General features: G+C 33.2%; 1 protein-coding gene across 2 annotated transcripts; it reads left to right on the top strand.

Annotated features, from left to right (window-relative positions):
- Positions 1-16,825: 16,825 nt before the first annotated feature.
- LOC141553576 (serine protease inhibitor Kazal-type 12-like) lies at positions 16,826-23,525 on the top strand. Of its 2 annotated transcripts, none has more exons than XM_074285158.1 (4): positions 16,826-17,004; positions 19,263-19,288; positions 21,619-21,791; positions 23,411-23,525. In XM_074285158.1, the coding sequence occupies exons 1-4, from the start codon at positions 16,947-16,949 to the stop codon at positions 23,454-23,456; spliced, it is 303 nt and encodes a 100-aa protein (XP_074141259.1). In that variant the 5' UTR covers positions 16,826-16,946; the 3' UTR covers positions 23,457-23,525. The 2 variants fall into 2 exon arrangements, with proteins under 2 accessions (XP_074141259.1, XP_074141260.1); XM_074285159.1 differs by having other exon boundaries at positions 16,836-17,004; positions 21,664-21,791.
- Positions 23,526-24,064: the final 539 nt, after the last annotated feature.

The raw sequence follows: 24,064 nt of genomic DNA, 5'->3' as shown, positions 1-24,064 counted from the left end.
GGAATATTGCAAAATGGAATGTTGAGTAAAGTTGAAAAAACCCCATTTTATTTTCATTTTCACTGTTGTATTCCTTCTTTGTTTAGAAAATCCAAATACTGGTCCAGCTAGGTGATGCAGTGGATAGAGCAGCAGCCCTGAAATCAGAAGGACCTAAGTTCAAATCTGGTCTCCAGACACTTAACACTTCCTGGCTATGTGACCTTGGGCAAGTCACTTAACCCCAATTGCCTCAGCAGAAAAAAAAAAAGAAAAAAAGAAAAAGAAAAAGAAAAAAGAAAACCCAAATACATTTCATTGGTCTAAGAATTGAGAGACTTGAGTTAAATTTTTGGCTTTGCTAATTCTCTGTGCAAATTTGGACAAATTCTTAATTTCCTCTGAACTTCAGGTGTTTTTTTTCTTGTTCATTCTAAAATGATGGTGTTGAATCATGCCTCAGCTGCCTTCTAACTGTATTTCTATTTGTGAGGTCCTTCTGGAAACTCCATTTTGTAGATGTGCTCTAGGACAAATATTCTTTATTCCTTTCCTGACTCTACTTCAAACTCTGAAGACTTCATTATCATGTCTCTATTGATATATATTTCCTAACTCCAACCCCATACATACTCTTTTATAATTCCATTACATATGATATCTTTCCTCCCATACCATAAAAATGTCAGCTTCTTATGGGTTAGAAGTTTCTTTTTGTTTTTGCTTTTTGTTGTTGGATATATATATATATATATATATATATATATATATATATATATATGTATATTTGCTCTCTCTGTGTATGGCAGAGTTTGTGTGTGTGTGTGTGTGTGTGTGTGTGTGTTCTTTGCTTGTATTTGCATCCTCATTGTGTAAATTTTCCAGAAAATAGTAATGCTTAAGGAATTTTTGTCTTTTAAGATGGGAAATTTCTAAAGTCCCCTTCATTTGCAAAACTGTCAGTTCTTATTATCTCTGATATTGTATAATTCTACAATATAATAAAAAGTCCTGGATTGAGAGAAAAAAAAAAACAAACTCATAAGCTTCAATTCCCTATCTGCCACTAAATTTTGAGCCATTGGATTGAGAATTAAAAAGGGATTGATCATGAAAATTCTTGCAGAAGTGATTGAGGATTTGGGACCACTGATTTGGTAGGAATTGGAATGCTGCCCTCTTAGAGACTTATAATATTGAAGTTCTACAATTTAAAATCAGATGCAAAGTGATTTAACCAATGGCACTCAACTAATAAATAAATGTAGAAGAAATGGTATGAATCAGATCAAGGACTTCCACTGATACCAAATTCAGTATTTTTTATATCATGCTGGCCATCTATTCTAGTAGCATTCATTTTGCCATATTGGAAAGAAAATATAAGTTTTGTCACTGAATATCCAACAGTTATCACAGCACTAGTGGATGGTATGCATTTAAATGGTAGAACTTGGACTGTAACACAAGATTTCTAATTCCCAGGTTAATATTCTTTTTCTAACATTAGGTTGTCTCTTATTCCTGTTTTATTTGTAGTATGATTTGAAGTTATTTCATAGGTTAATGTAATTTTCTTCAAAGCAGATACTGTTGCTTCCTTATTTTTGAATGGTTGGCTCTTTATTTGACTTCTAGTAAATGTTGAATTGACTTTCCAAATGGTAGTGCTAAAAGATTGTGCATCATTGAAAATTATCATATCCAGGGAATCAAAATGACAAATGATCTATTGTATATTGGAGGAATATAGGCTAAGAGTAAATAGGGTTCAGTTTATTATGACAAATGGTGTATATAAGGTAAAAAGCATCATCTATGAAAAGTATGATTTGGAGAGATGGTGGGATAATGATGTGTCAAGAATTAAATTTAACAAATGAACAGCGTAAGTACTTGTACTTGCATCAACAAAAAGTTGAGAGATTAGCAGGTTATCACTAGGATATTGCACCATGACCAAATAGGATTTATATCAGGAATGTAGAGCTGGTTCAATATTAGGAACACTATTAGCATAATCAACAACATCGATAAGCAAACTTACAAAAATCATATGATTATCTCAATAGATGCAGAAAAAGCACTTGACAAAAACATTTAACATGCATTCCTATTAAAAGTACTAGAAAGCATAGGAATAAATGGAGTTTACCTTAAGATGATCAATAGCTCTATTTAAAACATCAACAAGTATAATATGCAAAAGGAATAAACTATAAGCATTCTCAATAATATCAAGGTTATGCACTATTACTGTTATAATTCAATATTGAATTACAAATGTTAGTTTTAGCAATAAGAGAAGAAAAAGAAATTAAAGGAATTAGAATAGGTTACAAGGAAACAAAATTGTCACTCTTTGCAGATGATATGATGAGATAATGATACTTACAGAAGCCTAGAAAATAACAAAAACTACTAGAAAAACTTTGCAACTTTAGCAAAGTTACAGGATATTAAATAAATTAATATAAATCATCAGTATTTCTATATGTTACCATCAAAGTCCAGAATCAAGAGAAACAAAGAGAAATCCCATTTAAAATAACTATAGATAATATAAATTATTTTGGAATCTAGCTGGCAAGACAAACTCAAGAAATATATGAACACAATTATAAAACACTTTCCTCATGAATAAAGTCAGATCTAAATACTTGGAAGAATTTCAATTGTTTATGGGTAGGCTGAACTAATATAATAAAACATGACAATTTTACCTAAATTAATCTATTTATTTAGTGCCATACCAATCAAACTGCCAAGAAATTACTTTACAAAGCTAGTAAAAATAATAACAAAGTTCATTTAGAAGAACAAATGGTCAAGAATTTCAAGGAAATTTATGAAAAATGCAAATGAAGGTGGCCTATATGTAGCAGAACTAAAACTTTTAACTTATCCTAGAAGCTGGGATCATTTATTTTTATTAAAAACTTGTCACAGGTACATATTCCTTGTAGGCAAAGAAAAAAGCTTTGCTGTGACCAAAACTTTTAATAAAAATAAATGATCCCAGCTTCTAGGATAAGAACTCATTATTTGCCAAAAATTTCTGGAAAAATTGAAAATAGTATGGTAGAAATTAGGCATTGACCAACATCTAACAACCTATATATCAAGATAAAATCAGAATGGGTTCATGATTTAAACATAAAAGGTGATATTGTAACCAAATTAGAACAAAGGATAGTTTACCTCTCAATGAAGTGATCAGGCCAATTCCAATAGATTTGTGATGGAGAAAGTCATCTGCACTCAGAGAGAGTACTAAAAGGACTGAATGTGGATCACAAAATAGTATTTTCACCTTTTTATTGTTGCTTGCTTCCTTTTCGTTTTCTTTCTCATTTTCTTTCCTTTTTAATCTGATTTTTCTTGTGCAGCATGGTAAATGTAAAAATATGTATAGAAGAATTGTACATGTTTAACATATCTTAGATTGATACATATTGGATTACTTTCTATCTAAGGGAGAAGTGAGGGGAAGGTAGGGAAAAAGTTTGGAACACAAGGTTTTGCAGGGGTGAATGTTGAAAACTATTTATGCATATGTTTTGGAAATTAAAAAAAAAAACTAAAGACCACTCTCCCAAGATTACAAAGATAATATGAGAACTATACATCTAATTCTTTATAAGATAAAGTACTATACAGCTGTAGCAATTTTTTACTTATCAATATTTGTTAGTGATTTCATACATGAAAAATAATTTTTCATCATTTTCTTCTTACAGAAGTCTTTAATTTACCCAAAAACAACAATAAAATCTTATCTTATCTAATAAAAATAATAAATATAAAGTAAACTTCTTTCCCCATTCTTTTCCCACTTCTAGTATTCATCAAGTGAATACTTTCATGAGGACTGATGAGAGGATAGGAACAAAAATTACACGGATGAGAAAACATGAATGGCTTGAGATCATCTTTTAGGAAGGAGTGTATCCATCATTATGATAATAAATCTATTCAAGTTTTAAAGTTCCAATGTATGGATTGAAGATACACTCATTCATATCCTTCCCTGAATCCCAGAATCACCATATTATGTATACTTTGTACTCTCTTCCTCCTAATTCATTCATAAATTCATTGAAAACATTTATTTTTATTAACAGCTTGTCATGAATATATACTCCTTCTAGGCAAAGAAAAAAGCTTTGTTTCGACTAGGGATCATAAAAAACATTAGAATATGACCCCTACCCTTGTGGAGTTCAGTTCAGCTACCCAAGTGAGTAGAACACATAATACAAAAGTACAATAACTATCTACCAGAATAGAATACTCTATCCTAACATACTATCAGTACTAAAAACAGAACCTTGCATGTAATTCCTGGTTTGATGCTTATTACCTTTTTAATTTTGTACAACACAGAATTTCAGTTTCCTGAAAGGCTTTAGAATAGATGATGACTAAGGTCTCCTCAAAATTTAGGTATTTAAGAAATTTTGTTGGTTTTAAGTAAATAGAACAGAATTGAATTAAAAAAAAAGAATTTCCTTTAGAAAATCATCAAAACAAAAAACAGAAAAACAAAAAAACATCAAAGCCCTGGAATTCCCAAAGCCTCTCTCAAAAAAGAGAGAGGTCTTCAGGCTGTGAAAAAAATACTCATTCATCCATCCTTTCAGGAATATGTGTATGAATACATGTGTGTATATTGATATTCAGTTGTGTCTTTCTCTTTATTTCTCTCTAGACTATATCAAGTTTTCTTGTTTGTTTTCTTGTCAAAGTACTGAAGTGTTTTGCCATTACACATATTCATACATACATACATACATATTCAAACACACAATTTCTTCACCTCCAAACACTAGAGGGCAATCTCCTTCCACAAATTTATTTTCCTGGAAGAAAGACATATACTATAGATTCTTTAACCCAGTATCTGATTTTTAGATTTGAAATGATTTTTTAAAAGATTTTTTAAAATTTAAATTTATAAAAATAAAAGTGAATTTATTTATCAAGAGCAATATATAATAAAGAGGGGAATTAAAATGAAGTTTTCTGATTCTTTACCTAATGTTTTTTTTTTCTGTTGTAGCACATGAACTATTCCCTGTTTTGTGAATTAGGTTAGAAATTAAAACTTATTTAAGAAGAACTATTATGAGGCAGGAAGATGTGATATATTCCCAGAATAGATAGGAAGAAATTTCTTTAATGTTTCTGAAAAGAGTTTTTAGGAAATACTTCATAAAATCACAGAGCTATTCTTTCCTCAACATGATATACTATTTTCACCTTAGGAACCAGTGGCATTTAAGTATATGGCTATGAACTTCACCTGAAAAATATAAGGGTACCTCAGTTCTTCTCATAAAGTATCAAATGGTGATATGACAATAATAATAATAACAATAACAACTAATATATATGTAGTAATTTAGGTCTACATATTTATTAAAGTGGCAATAGGATTTGGACTCACCTTCTCAACTTCTCTCAACCTTCAACCTTTCAATTCTAGCGCTGGTTATGCAAATCCCTATATCTTGGCTAGTTTGACTGTCCTACTCCTTAGCATTCTAGGAGTGATCTGATGGAGTTGTGAGATGGTTCCTCTCATAGTACCACTTTCAAGCAACCATAAAATGTGGTGCCCATAGAATTTTTCACCTAGTTATTATGTCATGAATATCCTCTAACCAGTGATGACTGCCTCCATTTTTTGACCAAGTTGCTTTCTTCATTATCAATTCATTATCAATTAACTTTAACCAAAGTATATTTACTGAGAAGATAGAATGAAAAACAAACTACTGATATCAAGAACCCACTCTCTCTTACTATATTTATCCTAAGTAAAATATATTTAAATTTATAGGATTTGCTATAAACAGTCCATTAAGTTCACTTAATTATTTATAATATAATTTTTATTATTCCTAGTATCAACTAATGTGAAAGTTAGTAAGGCCATTTCTGGAAGCACATGAAGGAGGATCTGTTTTTTGAGACTATATAGATGCTAGCCATTGCCCTATCTATTGATCTTAGAACTTTGCATTTCATCTCTTCTTTTAGTATGTTTGCAAGTTTCCTCCATGCTTGAAATAAACAACCTTTTCATTTCTGCTTCATAAAATCCCCATTGTTAATTGATAAGGAAGAGTCTCAATAAGTTGTAGCACAAATTGAACCTTTATTGATAACTGTTAATTTTTCTCCCTTCTGAATGCATAATGTAAATGCTTTTGGTTGTTTTATACCCCCAGTAGAATGTAAGCTCCTTGAGGAAGGTTTTTATTTAATCTTTTTTTTTTTTTTATTCCCAGTGCCTAGTAAAAGACCATAGCTATGTATTTTATAAATGTTTAATAAACTGAAATGAACTAAATTGAGCTCAATCCCCAAATAATCATTTAGACTTAAATACTTCTAATAACAGAGAGCTCACTCTCTCCCATGACAGTCTATTCCCTATTTGTTTGGCTATCTTTAATTGTTAGGAATGTCTTCATTATGTCAAACTAAAATCTGCCCATCTATAACTGTCCCCTCTCCTTGTTACCATTGTTCCTACTACTGTACTCCAGGGCCAATTAGAACATATCTAACTCCTACTATGTACAACAGCTCTTCAAACATATAAAACAGCCATCATTTCTCTTCTGTCATTTTATTATTTGGGCTAAAATCTCTTGTCCTTAGATAGTTGTCTTGATTTTTAGTACTCTCTTTCTGGTTACCTTCTGGACCAAGTTCATCCAGCACCATGATGTTGCCAACGATCTAGCACCATGGTTTGGACTTGTATTAATTCAATAAGCTAGTTTATCATGATGTCACTAGATGGTCTACTAGTGGCAAAAAAAAGAAAGAAATTAGCCATTGAAAAACAATCATTTATGGAGTGTGGGTAGAGTAGATGACCTTTGGACTTAGCCTCCTTCTCTTTTTGTTAGAAAAAGGTATAAAAAGTACAGTGAATGTCAGAGTACCACAATTTTAGATTTTCCACTGAATACTAGCAGCATATCTTTGTCAGAGGAAGAACTTGAGACCCCCCAAAAGGAAACGAATTACTTACTATCACAGAATTATTATTATTTTTATTAATTTTATAATTATAACATTTTTTGACAGTACATATGCATAGGTAATTTTTTTTTTTTTACCAAATTATTCCTTGTACTCCCTTCTGTTCCGAATTTTTCCCCACCTTCCCTCCACCCCCTTCCCTAGATGGCAGGCATTCCCATACATATTAAATATCTTATAGTATATCTTAGGTACAATATATATGTGCAGAACCGAATTTTGTTGTTGTTGTTGTTGCAAAGGAAGGATTGTATTCGCAAGGTAAAAATAATCTGGGAAGAAAAATAAAAAACAAAAAAAATGCTCACAGTTTACACTCATTTCCCAGTGTTCCTTTTTTGGGTGTAGCTGATTCTGTCCATCATTGATCAATTGGAATTGGATTAGCTCTTCTCTGTGTTGAAGATATCCACTTCCATCAGAATACATCCTCATACAGTATTGTTGTTGAAGTGTATAATGATCTCCTAGTTCTGCTCATTTCACTCAGCATCAGTTTATGTAAGTCTCTCCAAGCCTCTCTGTATTCATTCTGTTGGTCATTTCTTACAGAACAATACTATTCCATAACATTCATATACCATAATTTACCCAACCATTCTCCAATTGATGGACATCCATTCATTTTCCAGTTTCTAGCCACTACAAAAAGGGCTGCCACAAACATTTTGGCACATACAGGTCCCTTTCCCTTTTTTAGTATTTCCTTGGGATATAAGCCCAGTAGTAGTGTGGCTGGGTCAAAGGGTATGCACATTTTGATAACTTTTTGGGCATAATTCCAGTTTGCTCTCCAGAATGGTTGGATTCTTTCACAACTCCACCAACAATGCATCAGTGTCCCAGTTTTCCCACAGCCCCTCCAACATTCATCATTATTTGTTCCTGTCATCTTAATCAATCTGACAGTTGTGTAGTGGTATCTCAGAGTTATCTTAATTTTCATTTCTCTGATCAAGAGTGATTTGGAACACTCTTTCATATGAGTGGAAATAGTTTCAATTTCACCATCTGAAAATTGTCTGTTCATATCCTTTGACCATTTTTCAATTGGAGAATGGCTTGATTTCTTATAAATCAATTCTCTGTATATTTTGGAGATGAGGCCTTTATCAGAACTTTTAACTGTAAAAATGTTTTCTCAATTTGTTACTTCCCTTCTAATCTTGTTTGCATTAGTTTTGTTTGTGGAAAAAACTTTTTAATTTGATGTAATCAATAATGATCTCTAGTTCTCCTTTGGACAAAAATTCCTTCCTCCTCTACAAGTCCAAGAGGTAAACCATCCCATGTTCCTCTAATTTATTTATGATCTCGTTCTTTATGCTTAAATCTTGGACCCATTTTGATCTTATCTTAGTATGTGGTGTTAAATGTGGGTCCAAGCCTAATTTCTGCCATACTATCACAGAATTATTAAAAGACTAAAAATAGAAGCTAGAGCTCAAAACTGATTTCTATATCAGAATTATTTAAACAATACTGCATAAATGAAGTAGCTTGAGTTTCAGGAGTTAAGACTAGACTGAATTTGATGAGGGGAGTCATATTCAAAGCTTTACAAGGAATCACACAGAGAATATATATTTTACCAAAGGAGAACTTACTGAGTTTCTCTCCAAAGCAGAGCAAATAACTGCTAGCAACTAAAGATTTTGTTACCCAATTTTTAATATTTATCTAACTTTCAAGTCACCTTTTCTCAGAATCTGTTATCTACTGACAACACAGACTTTGGAGGGATATTTTATATTAGCTATTATTTTCATACCACGTTAGTATATACCCCCTTTATAAGAACTAATTAAGGCTGGTTTACTAAGTAATAGGAACTAAAAATCATGAAAGGAAGAATGCCAGTGGGGTTCATGAGCCATAACATTATAAAAATCCATCTTGGAGACAGAGCCAAGAGGGTGGAGCAAATGCAGAAACTTACCCAGCCTCTCTCCCAAACTGGTCCAAATTTCTTTAAATAATGAGTCTAAACAAATTTTATAGCATCATAACATCCAAAAAGATGGAGTAGAACATTTTCCAGATGAAGACAACTCAGAAAGCATGTGACATCAGAGTGCAAATCCAACATGCAATCCAGCACCAGCATAGCCCTAGTTACAGGTCCAGGCCGGGGCCCCAGCCTGAGCACAATCTCTGAATCAATGGCAGTAGCAGTGTCTTTCAGACCTCTCAGCCCAGAGGCACCAAACAAGCCTTGGAAAGTCAACAGAAAATGTCTATGGAACCAGAGTGGGACCCCAGTGCAGGGCCAATCCTGGGCCCAGCTCCCACCCAGATCCCAGTGTCAGAGATAAAGAACCTCTGAATCAGCAGCAGTGCTGCATGCTTCTGGACCTCTCAGCATAGGAGGTCACTGGACAAGGTTGGAGTCTAGTATGCAGTTCCAGCATAGCTTGGGCTAGTGAATCCCAGTCCCAGACAACATACTATATTTTACAGCTATAGTGGGGACAAGGACACACCAGTAGCTCTAGGTCAGAAAAGGGAAAATGCTTGTGGAAGGATTTCTGAAAACAACTGTACAAAACCCCTGAAGCCTGGGACAGTACATTCTCAACTCTGGAAATAGCTCCTACTCTAATAAATAATTAAAAGCAGAAATAGGCTAGGAAAATGACCAAAAAAAGTTTCTGAACATTAAAAGTTATTATGGTGACAAGGAGAATGAACACTCACACTCAGAAGATGACAAAAAAGTCAAAGCTTCTTCATCTAAAGCTCCAAGAAAAAAAAAAGAATTGGGCTTAGGTCATGGAAGAACTTAAAAGGTTCTTTAAAAATCTAAAGAGATGGAAGAAAATTTAGGAAAAGAACTGAGAGATGTGCAAAAGGAAATACAAAAAGCTAATGAATGAGGAGAAGAATGCCTTGACCAACTGAAAAAGGAGATACAAAGGATATACAAAAAAGGAGATACAAAATCTCACTGAGGAAAATAATTCCTTAAGAAAAAGAATTGAACAAATGGAAGCTAATGACTTTATTAGAAATTAAGATATAATGAATCAAAACCAAAAATATGAAAAAATAGAAAAAAGTGTGATTTTTTTTAAACAACTGACCTGGAAAATAGATCCAGGAGAGATAATTTAAAAATCATTGGTCTGCCTGAAAATCATGATAAAAAAGAGTTGTACATCACCCTTCAAGAAATTGTCAAGGAATGTTATGGAATACTATTGTTCTGTAAGAAATGACCAACAGGATGATTTCAGAAAGGCCTGGAGAGACTTACATGAACTGATGCTGAGTGAAACGAGCAGGACCAAGAGCTCATTATATACTTCAATAACAATACTGTGTGATGACCAAGACGTGACCATCTTCAACAATGAGATGAACCAAATCAATTCCAATAGAGCAGTAATGAACTGAACCAACTACACCCAGCGAAAGAACTCTGGGAGATGACTGAATCACTTCATAGAATTCCCAATTCCTCTATTTTTGTCTGCCTGCATTTTGGATTTCCTTCACAGGCTAATTGTACACTATTTCAAAGTCTGATTCTTTTTGTACAGCAAAACAACTGTTTGGACATGTATACATATATTGTATTTAATTTATATTTAACATATTTAACATGTATTAGTCAACCTACCATCTGGGAGGGAGGGGAAAAATTAGAACAAAATGTTTGGCAATTGTCAATGCTGTAAAATTACTCATGCATATATCTGGTAAATAAAAACTATATATAAAAAAGAAAGAAATTGTCAAGGAAAATAGTCCTGATATTTTAGAACCAGAGGGTAAAATAGAAATTGAAAGAATTCATAGATCATAGATCTCCTGAAAGAGATCCCAAAATAAAAACTCCCAGAAATATTGGAAAATTCCAGAACTCCCAGATCAAGGAGAAAATATTGGAAGCATACAAGAAGAAACATTCAAATACACCACTGTACTTGTAACAAAGTAATGCCACAGTTAGAATAACATAAGATTTAGCAGCTTCTACATTAAAGGACTAGAAGACTTGGAATATGATATTGCAGAGAGCAATGGAGCTAAGTAACCAAGAATCATCTCTTCATTGAAACTGTGTATAATCCTTCAGAGGACAAAGAAGTCATTCAATGAAACAGAGATTTTTCAAGCATTTATAATGAAAAGACAAGAGCTAAATGGAAAATTTGACTTTCAAAAAGGATTCCGGCTAAGTATAAGGAGATAATCAGGAAAGAGTTATAAAGGACCTAATAAGGTTTTTCTGTTTACATTACTATATGGGAGGATGATACTTATAACTCATCAGAACCTTATCTTATTATGGCAGTTAGAAGGAATTATATATATACACATAAAGGACATGGGCATGGGATAATACCTTTTTTTAAAGAAAGCGATAAAATTAAGGGATGAACCTTCATTTTTTATTTCCTTCACAGGCTAATTGTACATTATCTCAAAGTCTTTTTTTTTTTTTTTGTAAAGCAAAACAACTGTTTGGACAAGTATATATATATATATAAAACTTAATTTATACTTTAACATATTTAACATGTATTGGTCAACCTACCATCTGGGGGGGAGGAAGGAGGGGAAAAATTGTAACAAAAGGTTTGGAAATTATCAATGCTGTAAAATTACCCATGCATATATCTGATAAATAAAAAGTATAATTAAAAAAAAGAAATTAAGGGATTAGAGAGGAATGCATTGGGAGAAAGGATAAGGAAGAAGTGTAATGGTGCAAATTATCTGCTGTAAAAAAGAGGCAAGAAAATGTTTTTATAACAATGGAGAAGAGAGGGAGAAAAGGAGGGTGAGTGAATCTTACTTTCAACAGAACTGGTTCAAATAAAAAATAACAAACATACTCAATAGGGATATAGAAATCTATCTTCCCCTGCTGGAAATAAGAGGGGAATGAGATATGGGAAGAAAGGAAGGTAATTAAAAAAAAGAGGGCTTATTAGGAGAGGCAGTGGTTAGTAGCAAAAACACTTTTGAAGATGGATAGGGTGAAAAGAGAGAATAAATAGGGGGAAATATAATTAGTAATAGTAATTGCAAATAACTTTTCAAAGCAAGTATGGGAGAAGTTAAGTGGCGCAATGGATAGAGCACCAGCACTGAAGTTAGGAAGACCTTAGTTCACATCTGCTTTCAGAATGACCCTTGGCAAGTCATTTAATCCCTAATTGTCTCAGAAAAAAAAAAGGCAAAAGTTTCACTGATGGAATATTATTGTTCTCTGAGAAATGATGAGAAGAATGCTCTCAAGGGAAAAAAAAACATGAAAAGTCCTTCATAAACACAGTGAAATATACTGTATACAAAGTAATAGCAAAGTTCTAGGATGACCAGCTATGAATGACCGTATTCTCAGTAGTATAATCATTCACATTCATTCTGAAGGACTTATGGTGAAAAATTCTATGCATATGCAGGGAAGGAACTAATTGAATCTGAATACAGATTGAAGCATTCTCTCTCTCTCTCTCTCTCTCTCTCTCTCTCTCTCTCTTCTGTATATATATATATATATATATATATATATATATATATATATATATATATACTTAATTTTCTTGAGAGTTTTTATTTTTATTAGGATGCGAAATCTATGTTTTATTTCATAACTTGACTTTTATGGAAATTTTCTGCATAATTTTAAATGTGGTTTCTTAATTATGGGTGTGGAAAAGGGAGAGAACTTTGAACTCAAAAATCTTAAAAACAAATGTTAAAAAAAATTGTTTTGAATGTAACGGTGGAAAAATATTAAATAAACAAATAAACACATAAACAAAAATCCAACTCCTAATTTTTCCGGGAATCTTGAGGGAAGAAATGTAAATTGTCATCTGAATTTTGGAAAAATAGCTCCAAGAGTATATATTATAATATTAAAGAATTGAACATGAATGGCTTCTCATCAATTGAGGATTAATTGAACAAATTACTATATATGTATGTAATAAAATATAATTATCCAATACAAATAATGAAAGAGAAAACATTTGTGAACTGACATATAGTCAACTGATTAGAACTCAGATAACCATTTGTCTAATAAGAACAAAATTGAGAAGCAATTTTGAGATACTTAAGAATTGGATTAAATGTGATGAATGACTATGATTCCAGAGAACTAATAAGGAAACATGCTTCCAGCCTTCTAACAGGGAGGAAATGAACTCAAGGTTCTGAATGAGATATATAATTTCAGTTGTGGCATCTGTGACAATTTATTTTGATTGACTATTTATATTTGACATAAAATTTGTTTTTTCATTTGTTTATGTCAAGTTGTGTATGTGGAGAGGGAAGTTAGTGATAAAGTTAGCAAAAGAAAAAGAAAAAAAAAAGAGAGCCATTAATATCCACTTTTAATATCCAGAAAAGAACAGGAGGGTGGCCAGAAGAAAACACAGACAAGCAAGATAGCTTTTGACAGTCACAACTTGAATTTTCATGTACATAAAAAGTAAAGTTAGTTGTATGGAATACATGGTTTTATAAATAATCATTTTATTGCTTTATTCTGTATATGGAAATTCTCCTTGTCTTAAATTGTTAAATTAAGAATAAAATAATAAATTTTAATAAAAAAGACATTATAGAAGGCCATTGAACAAGTCTTGTCAGCAACTTCATATCATGTGATCAACATGATGATGGGCTGGACATTTTCTTCAGTATTCATGAAGTTTATAAATTCCACATAATTATAAAGCAATTACATGTATAAAACAAAGTAATTGTAGCTCTCTCCATAGGACAAGATTTTAAGTCAAATAAGGTAACAACCTGGTGAATTAATAAGGGAACTAAAGGAAAGTGAAAGCTCACTCCTCCTGGGGCAGCACTGCCTGCAATAGTGTTTGGACAGAAAACTAAAGAACAAAAAGAACTGGTACAGCAGGATGCCCGAGGAAATGTACTAAGCCTAAAGGAAGAAAACTTGTTGGAGCAAGTTTGTCTTCTTAGAAATCATTTAGGGACTGAGATCATCATAAAAATGAAATCTCCAATATGGAGGAAACTGTGAGATCTAGTTGTCAGGACTGAGAGGAAGATGGTCAGTAAGATATCTAAACAAGTCCAAACATCTATAAGTATACATTTCAAGATAAAGGAAATTAGACCAATAATCATGAGAAAGAAGACCTTGGGATTTCCTGAACCACAGTAGTTCTTAAACTGTTCAAGAGAGAAATATAAATTGTAAACATATGTACACAATAGTTCTTGAACAGTTAAAAATTGTAAAAGCACAACATAAATTACTGGTACTATTTTTAAAATAACAACAATAATGACAATAACAACAAACATAACTTTTAATCTATAGATTCCATATTAGATATAATTCTATTATAGTTTTTGTTTTGTTTTGTTTTTTTTGTTTTTTAGGCTGAGGTTAAGTGACTTGCCCAGGGTCACACAGCTAAGAAGTGTTAAGTGTCTGAGACCAGATTTGAGCTTGGGTCCTCCTGAATTCAGGGCTGGTGCTCTATACACTGCGCCACCTAGCTGCTCCTTATAGTTTCTATATACATAGAAAATCTCTTCAAAGAAGCAAAAGAGCAACAGATTGGGAATATAAATATATAGAAGTGAAGGACAAATTTGAAGAAGAGATGCAAAAATCAATAATGCTAAAATGTACATCAATTGCATAAAAGCAAAAAAAATGATCCTGCTAAAAAATTGCAAAGACAATTTAAGTATTATATATCACCCAAAATAACAAAACAAGTCAAAACACAAAATGCAAAACATGATCAAGACAGACCAGAACTGCTTTAAACCAGAAAACAAAATATCAATCAAAATAGTACACTTTGGGTAAGAATGAAAACAAACAAACAAAAGCAATAAAAACAACAGAACAGAAATTTATTTTTAAAGAAATAAATTAAAAGAGTTATTTTTAAAAATACACAAAGAAAAAGATGAAAGTAGATATTTTAAATAGAAATGATGGTAAAAGAATAGGCCTAAAATATTATAAATTAAACTCCTCTACCCATATAGGTGTAGGTAAATTAATATATTTTATTTTTATTTTTGTAAGACCAAATTGCAAAATGAAAGACGAGAGGGTGATTTGTATGATATACATTAAAAAGGTAAATGTTAAATGATGTTTTGGCAGTTTTTTGAGAGGCAATTGAAGTTAAGATTTGTCCAAGATCACACAGCTAAAAAGTGTTGTGTCTCAATCCAAATTTGAACTCAGGTTCTCCTGATTCCAGAGCTGGTGCTCTATCTATTGCACCTTCTAGCTACCCCTTGATGTTAAACAATGAAGGGGAAATTATCTTTAGTCTTTTGAGAACAAAGTGAATTATAGGAAAATGTTTCAGGTGACAAAGAGAAAAATTAAACAGAGGAAAGAAAGGATTCTTTCTTAATACAATGGTAGAAGGAATTACACTGAAGAATCTTATCTTGGTGAGAGAGGAAATATATTCTATAATGGGAGATAGAGATCTTATAGGGAATGTAACCTTCAAAGATTTAATTCTGAGAAAGAATAATACCTAAATGGGAAATCAAATGATAAGGTAGAGATCAAGGAGACAGAAATAATCTCTATAAGGAGGGATTTGAGAAAATGTATATCATAAGGCAATGCTTCTAGCATATCTCCTGTAAGACTTCATACCTCTAAGAATAAGGCATAACAGATCAAAGAAGATGTAGCAACATCTACAGGTTAATAAAATAAAAATTATTTGCAAGAGGGAACTCAAAATACATATTCTGAACATTTTCTTTCTATGATGAATGCAGAAAGTAAAAAAAAAAAAAGCTTATAATCATATGGACCATGAATCAAAGAATAAAATTTTAGAATAGACAGTAAGGGAAGAAAATTAATGAAAATAATGAAGAGAAAAAAGCAAAAGAAAATTTTAGTGATTCTTGGTGGGAAGAATCATACATTAAGGATGCTATCCTGCAAGATAATGGACCAGATGCTGAGAGACTAAAAGAACTGAGTAAATGAAAACCCTGGGAAATCAGATTCTAGTAAGACCAACAGACTGTCATATTCTTGTTTTAAGGAAGTAGGGTTGAGAAGAAAGGAAGATAATTAACATTTCTATAGCACCATTAATTAGGCACTGTATTAAGTGCTTCAGAAATATCTCATTTGATCCTCACAATTCTGAGATGTATATGTTATTCAATCCAATTTTACAGTTGCAGCAACTGAGGCAAACAGAGTAAATATCCCAAGTCCAGACATGTAGTAAGTATCTGAAATCAGATTTGAGTTCAGGTCTCCTTGACTCTAGACTGAGTTCTCTTATATTCACTGTGCCACCTAACCAGATGCAGTAAGACTAGGGGTAAAGGTTGAGAGATCTAACGATGAGGAAGGAGGTATACATTCTAAAGGGGGATAAAAAGAAATTAAAAGTTAGAGGACAAGGACAGATCATTTGTCTCAAGAGGACAAGGAAACTTGAAAATCCTTATTGTTATATGATTGTGGCTAAAGACAGAGCTGATGATCCCATAATAAGAGTTTCCAGAATTCCCTGTATCAACTTCTCTAAAAGTAAGCAGTTCAGGGAAATGGATTGGGTGTGCCCTTCATTAAGCACGGTTAGATACTTAGGTCAGGGTGTGTGATATGGAAACTGCTGTTTGGAGATGTATTTGAGTGGAGGTATCAGTGTGATGAATGTACCTGTGTACAAAGAACATCCCTGCGCAAGCATCTCTTAGTTCCTGGTGCCTCTCTCTGTGAGGACTGCAAAAGCAGATTTCATCACTAGGGTGGAGGATCTGGCTGCCTGCCCTGTGTATGAGCACTTAGCTGTGTGTCCGTGGATCCCCTTATAAATACCACTTGGGGGCCTCCCTCAGACACTCAACCACTGAATTTTTCAACGGACCAATCACCCCACACTGCCATGACTTCTTTACGTAGCTCAATGATTCTCCTCTGCTTGACCTGCATCTTAATTGTGGGTAAGTGTAAGATTTTTTTCTTTCTTAAGTCTACCAACACTGAGATTGAGGACCACATGGATTGAGGAATCATGGATCAGATAAGGACTAAGTGGTAAAGTAGACAAAAGGTGGGCCTGTAGTCAGAAAGTTATTGTTGTTCTCTTTATAGTCTTCATACACTCTTCATGATCCCATTCCGGGTTTTCTTGGCAAAGATACTAGAGTGGTTTGCCATTTCATTTTCCAGGTCATTTTTACAGATGAGGAAACTGAGACAAACAGGATTAAGTGTCTTGCCCAGAGTCACACAGGTAATAATTATGTGAGCACAAATTTGAACTCAGGTTTTCCTGACTCTAGGCCCAGTGCTTTATACATAGTGCCATCTAGCCATCCCAGTGAGTCTATCAACTATCTATAGCAGGACTTTAAACAGTGCTACAGAAAATAAGCTTTCTTTTGGGAAAAAAACAAAAAACAAAAAAACTATTTGTCCTAAGATTCTTATCATCATATAAGGAGATTTCCAAACTGGCATGAGTGATGATCAGGGATAAAAATCATGCTTTGGTAAAGAGATATATTAGACACTATCTGAGGGTCCTTTTAGCTCTGTAATATGAGGAGCTCTATACATCAGACCAAGCTTGTGATTCTAGTGCTCTGTGAGACCATACTCCAAGAATATGTATAGATTTTTTGCTCTTATAATCTTATGACCAACAGTTATCTAACATTACCAATTAACTGCATTAGATAAATGAAGACAGGTACACATTTTCATATGAAAACCCTTCCTAGGGGCAGCTAGGTGGCACAGTGGATAGAGCACCAGCCCTGAAGTTAGGAGGACCTGAATTCAAATCTGATTTCAGACAAAACACTTCCTAGTTGTGTGACCTTGGGCAAGTCCCTTAATCCCAATTGCCTCAGGAAAAAAAAAACCCTCCCTATAAGAGGCTTCCTATATTTGGAAGAATATTAAAAATAAAACAAAACAAAAAAACCAGTACTATTGAAGGCACTGTGTAATGGGGAGAATATGACATTAGATGTCCAAAGAGACAGAGGGGAGCATGGTATGAAGGAAAAACACTGTATTTTTGAGTGAGAGAATCTGGGTTTAAAGTCCACCTTGGCTATTTACTCTAACTGTGACTTTGTATAAATCTCTTGGCTTCCTCTAGTCCCAGTTTCTTCATTTGTAAAATTAGAGCATTGGACTCCATTTAGTTTAGGTCTATTCCAGTCTTGTTCTGGCATAAACTCATTGTGTGACTTTGTATTAGAAACTTCTCCACAGGACGTCAGTTTTCTTTATCTATGGATTAAGGAAAAAAATACTATTACTTACTAAAACAATATTAAAGATATATGGCACTTTATGGTGATGTATAAATGACTTATTGAGAATCATTCACAGTGACCTTATTTATCAATTTTACTAACTCTTCCAAGAGTCAGTTACTGTAATAATTTCCATAAACCCATATTTTAAAAATTATTCTTTATACCATGGCTAATTTTGTCCTCATTGATCTAAGAGTTTATTTTCTTCTTGACTAATTAGTTGGCATAATGGATAGAGTGCTGGGCCTACAGTCAAGGAGACTCCTCTTCCTAAATGCTAATCTGCTCTCAGAAACTTGTTCTGTGTGAACCTGAGCAGGTCACTTCACTTTGTTTGCATCATTTCCCTTATATGTAAAATGAGCTTAAGAAGGAAATGGCAAATCACTCCAGTATCTTTGCCAAGAAAACTTTAAATAGGATCATGAAGAGTCTGCATGACTGAATCCACTGAACTTACTTGTAGTTCTAGTGATCTATTCATAACTATCCAAGTGAATTGGATGAAGTTCAAGTCTATATTCTCTGGATTTTACTTTGTCTTTAAAATGAGTAGATTGGATTGCTCTAAAGCAGGGTTGGGGAACTTCTTTTTTTTTTTTTTTTTTTAACAAGAGCCACGCAGATATTTATAACATCATTCATAGACCAAACAAAATTATCAATTTAAAACCTCAAATAGTGAGAAGTAACTGTACTTAGCATTTAACTCATCATCACTTGCAGTTGCCTTGGCAGGACAAAACCAAATGATTTCACTATGCTTATATAGCTTGCAGGTTGAATGTTCTTCAATCCTGGTCTACAAAAACACTTCTGTCTGAGATATTCTGGATTTTATGTCATTTCACCTTGTTCCAACATTTTGTGATTCTTCCAAACTATAGTGAACATCTTATGCATATTTGACATCTCCTTAATTTCAGATGCTGTAAGTCAAAGCGGCTATCAGGTACGTGCTACTCTCTCTATTAGATGCTCCATTCTGCTCAAAGCAGAAGATAAATGACCAATCATCCACTGGCTCTGCAAGTGGTTTGTCATTCACTTGGCCCAAGTTAATGCAAATGTTCATTAACTCTTTGATGCCAGAGGTAATACAAAGAAGCATTAAATCAGGTCTCTATCCTATGGAAATCACAGTCTTATAGGAGAACAAGAGAGGGACAGACTTACCAATAAGGGAGAATATGGAACTGAATCTAGAAAAACAATATTTTGTGAGAGAAAGGTTCCATCTGAGTGAAGAATACCAGGGAAGTTACTAGAAAAGGTGACATTTCATCCACTTACATTGGGAAAAGAAAATGCTGATTGGACTATTCTGTTTTATAGGCTAAGGTCGCTTTCAGCAATACAATTCTATATTTTTTTAGGATTTAAGTTCTCTCTCAACTTGAATACTCTGTGATTTAGTTTCTAAGTCCCTCCTAGCTTCAAAATTCAATAACCTAAGGTATCTTTCAAAACTAATATGTGACAGTTCACATAGTTCAGATATTAAAAGTATGTTTTAGTTTTTTTGATTGTCTATTTTGTAAGATTTTATTCTGCTTTTTCATAAGCTAACTCTTTCAATGCTATTGTAAACATATAAATAAAGAAAAAGGTCTTGCTTTTGCCCCACAGACTCTATGTCTCTTTTTCTGGAAATTGTTCTTCTATGGGATTTTACTTAAATCTTACACTGTATAATTTAGTTTTTAAAACTATATATAATATTTTCCCCAATTACATATAAAAACAATTGTTAACATTCATTTTTTAAATTTGGCTTCTAAATTTTCTTTTTCACTATTAGTCATATTTTGAATAAAATAAAGTGAAAATATGCATCAATTTGCCATCAGATTTTTATCCTTTCTTTCTCTGGGTATGGATAGCATTTAATCTTTAAAATGTAGCTTTATGGAAAAAAATCTTAAATTTTAAATAAAATTGTTTCACCTCATTTTGAGAGAAAATATTAGATAAACTTAACTTTGCCCCCACGTAGTGCCCACCTAGAGGACCTAATCCTTCCCTCTAAGGTCTGACTCTAACTCCCATTCCCATTGATAGTCCTTCCTTGACATATAAGAAGTTGGTAACCAAGTCCAAATACCACACTACCCAGTCCTATCTAATTTTCTAAGGACTGAATTGTAGTGTTTCCCCCTTTTATCTATTACTCTTAAATACAAAAGGTTTTGTTTTGTTTTGTTTTGTGAAAAGACCCACCCCACATTCATGTTGAGAAGTCTTTGCTTTGTCAGGAATACAACAGCTATTTCAAATGTCCCTTTTCCTCAGTCTTATACACTCAGTTGTACACACAGCATAACTCATTCATTTTCTTATAACCTTCCTGACTCTCTTTTTCTTTTCTAACTCTCACTCTTTCACTTGGACTGTGAATTTTCACTTGGACTGGAGGAGGAAGAGGAGGAAGAAAAGAAAGAGGAGGAGGAGGAAGAGGAGGAGGAGGAGGAGGAGAAACAAAAGGAGGAAGAGGAGGAAGAGGAGCAAAAGGAGGGGAAGGAGTAAGAGGAGAAGGAAAAGAATTGAAGATTTAGGGGAAATATAGGAAGGGCCTAAATGTGTTCTTTATCTTTAGGACTTTCATTAAAAAAAAAAAAAAAAAAAAAAAAAGGAATTGGCCTTTTTCTGTTTGATCCCAAATGGCAGAGCTAAATGTAAAAGTAATAGTGAAAGAGGAGAAAAGAAGAAAGGTTTCAGAGAGGCAGATTTTTAACAATGAGAATTTTCTAAAATTAGGATGGGCTGCCTCAGAGAATAAAGAGTTCTCTTTCCTTGAATGTCAGAAGCTAAGAGTACTTATCAGAGTTATAACTGTGGGGATTCCTACTCAGTATTGGTTAGACTAGATGACTTACATAATTTCTTCCAGCTCTGAGTTTATGATTCTATGAAACTGTCCCAGTGAAGTCTGATACCTACAAACACTACCTAAATGCTACTTGTAAATAATTACATTACACATTTATTGAGTTTAAATAATGAATTGTACACCTTGTGATGGTGTAAAGGTAAAAGGACTTCTGGTGTTAAGTAAGCAGAGAGGAAACCAAGTCTCCATCCATTGTCACCTGCTGTGGGGAGCCAGAAATCGCGCAGTAGAAAGGACCTTGGGTTTTTAATCAGATACCTGGTTTCAAAACCTGATTGTGATAACTACTTCTGTGTATATGGGCAATTTCTCTATTAATATCTGTTTTCCCAAATGTAAATGGAATAGTTGAAGATAAAATTATTCCTAACTTTTCTCTATTTAAATCCTAGAATCTTCTTAGGGACAGAACTGAAAATATTATACTATTATTGCAGGCCAAGTGCAAAAAATTCAATGTACCATCCTCAGGGGAAAAGACTCTATGTCCCAATGTTAAAAAACCAGTGTGTGGCACAGACGGCCAGACATACAAGAACCTTTGTGAATTCTGCAAGATAGCTGTGTGAGTATAAGGATGTCCAAGTTTTGGATTGCATGGGTTAGAAAACAGAGGGGAAGAGGGGGAGAGAATGGTAAGGGAAATATCTTTGTTTTAAACTCCATAAACTTGTTTGTTATTCAAAAATATCTCTCTGTCACACTTTTTAAAATTTTCAATAGTGTTTTATTTTTCCAAATACATGTAAAAATAGTTTTCAACATTCATTTTTGTAAGACTTTGCATTCTAAATTTTTCTTCCTTGTTCTTTTATCTCCTCCCCACTGAAGACAGAAAGCAAACTGATGTGGGTTAAACATGTGCAATTCTTTTAGACATATTTCCATATTTATCATGTTGTGCAAGAAAAATAAGATCAAAAGGGGAAAAAGCAAATAGACAAAAAATTGTGAAAATACAATGGTTCAATCTATATTTAGTCTTCATAGTTCTCTTTGGATGTGGATGGCATTTTCCATCCCTAATCTATTGGAATTGCCTCAAATGATTTCATTGTTGAAAAGAGCCATCACAGTTGATTATCACACAATCTTGTTGCTATTGCATAAAATGTTCTCTTAGTTCTGCTCAAATCACTCAGTATCAATTCATATAAGTCTTTTCAGGCTTTTTGGAAAGTAACATGCTCCTCATTTCTAATAGAAGAATAATATTCCATTACAGGCATAAACATAAGTTATTCAGCCATTCCCCAACTGATGAGGATCCATTCAATTTCCTACAAAATGAGCTGCTACAAACATTTTTGTATATGTTTGTTCTTTTCCCTGTTTTATGATATCTTTGGGATATAGACCCCAGGAGACTGCTAAACCAAAGAATATACACAGTTTTATAGCCTTTTGGGCATAATTCCAAAATGCTTTCCAGAATATTTAGATCATTTCACAATTCTGCCAACAATGCATTAGTGTCCCAGTTTTCCTCTTCAACATTTATGTCATTTTTTTCTGTCATTCTAGCCAGTATGAGAGGTATGAAGTGGAACCTCAGAATTGTTTTAATTTGCATTTCTCTAATCAATAATGATTTAGAACATTTTTTCATATGATTAGAAATGGCCTTAATTTCTTCATCTAAAAATTGTCTGTTCATATCCTTTGACCATTTATAGTTTGGGGAATGTCTGTCACATTTTAATAACTGGTCAATCTCTACTCAAATACTTCTGGTTACTAAAGATTCCATTCCAATGTAGAGCACCACACACTCATAACAAAAGGTTCTTGCTTCCCATTGACATCTCTAACCTGAGTCACACAGGGTTTTTCATAGCTTTGTCATAGTTTTTATTCACCTCTTCCTTGCAGATTTTTAGAGAAGACAGATTGTGTGAAAATGTAGGTTGGAGGCATCACAATAAAAATTCTAATTTTTCTAGTGCTTTGTATCATCCAAAATTTTTCTCTACTATTATCTCATGCAGTAGGAAGTATGGAAAATTCTATCCCCATTTTATAGATGAGGAAACTATGGTTCAAATAGAAAGGAGTGACTTTATGACATATGGCTAAAAAGTGACAGAATCAGTGTTTTGATATTCAAAGGTACTCTGTGAAAGCTCCACTAACATTTGGTGGAGATAGACCTTGTCTCTAAGAAATATTATCTATTTCTTCTAGGGAAAAGAATGGACAGCTTGGCTACAAACATGAAGGAAAATGCTAGACTTCCAAGTCATTCAGTGACTATAATTTTCCCTCACTAATACCTTCAATAAAAATAACTTGGCAAATATTTGAGGATCAATTTGTTTATTTCTTTGATTTATTGTCTTCTTGTTGATAAGACTCAGAGATATCTCAAACAACCTGATGAGGAAATGAGCAAGGGATTTATTACTTAATCATTGGATTTATAGATTGGAAGATCCTTACAGACCATCCAAAGGAAGGAATAATCTATTACCCTCTTCCCTAATCAGATTCTATCATGTGCAATTTTGGATATTTTAGGAAAGACATTGATAACTTGATGTATCCAGGGAAAATTAGAATTAGGATGTGGAAGAGACTAGAAACTATGTCACACATAAGTCGATTCAAGAAATACTATAGGATAAAGGAAATTGTAAGGAGAAACACAACTAAATTTATTTTGCCTCAATTTGCATCAACTAGTAAGAATTTCTTTGAGACAGATTTTAAAACAGCAGATGTCCTACCGTGAAAAATAGCTGTTTTGTATAGTGTTGAGTTTCCCATTAGGCATTCTTAGTCAATGAGTGGAATGATGACATCATCATAATGATACCAATTTAATAGCTTCTACAGCTC

The sequence above is a fragment of the Sminthopsis crassicaudata genome, chromosome 2 (assembly GCF_048593235.1).
Source record: "Sminthopsis crassicaudata isolate SCR6 chromosome 2, ASM4859323v1, whole genome shotgun sequence".
NCBI lineage: Eukaryota > Metazoa > Chordata > Mammalia > Dasyuromorphia > Dasyuridae > Sminthopsis > Sminthopsis crassicaudata.
The sequence above is the reverse complement of the archived record's forward strand: the minus strand, read 5'-3'. Positions and strand labels throughout refer to the sequence as shown.

Excerpts from the sequence above, each read along its gene's own strand:
- LOC141553576 (XM_074285158.1), top strand. The coding sequence starts at position 16,947 with ATGACTTCTTTACGTAGCTCAATGATTCTCCTCTGCTTGACCTGCATC. Across the intron at positions 17,005-19,262 it reads GACCTGCATCTTAATTGTGG|ATGCTGTAAGTCAAAGCGGC; the intron begins GTAAGTGTAAGA and ends CCTTAATTTCAG. Across the intron at positions 19,289-21,618 it reads TAAGTCAAAGCGGCTATCAG|AATCTTCTTAGGGACAGAAC; the intron begins GTACGTGCTACT and ends TTTAAATCCTAG.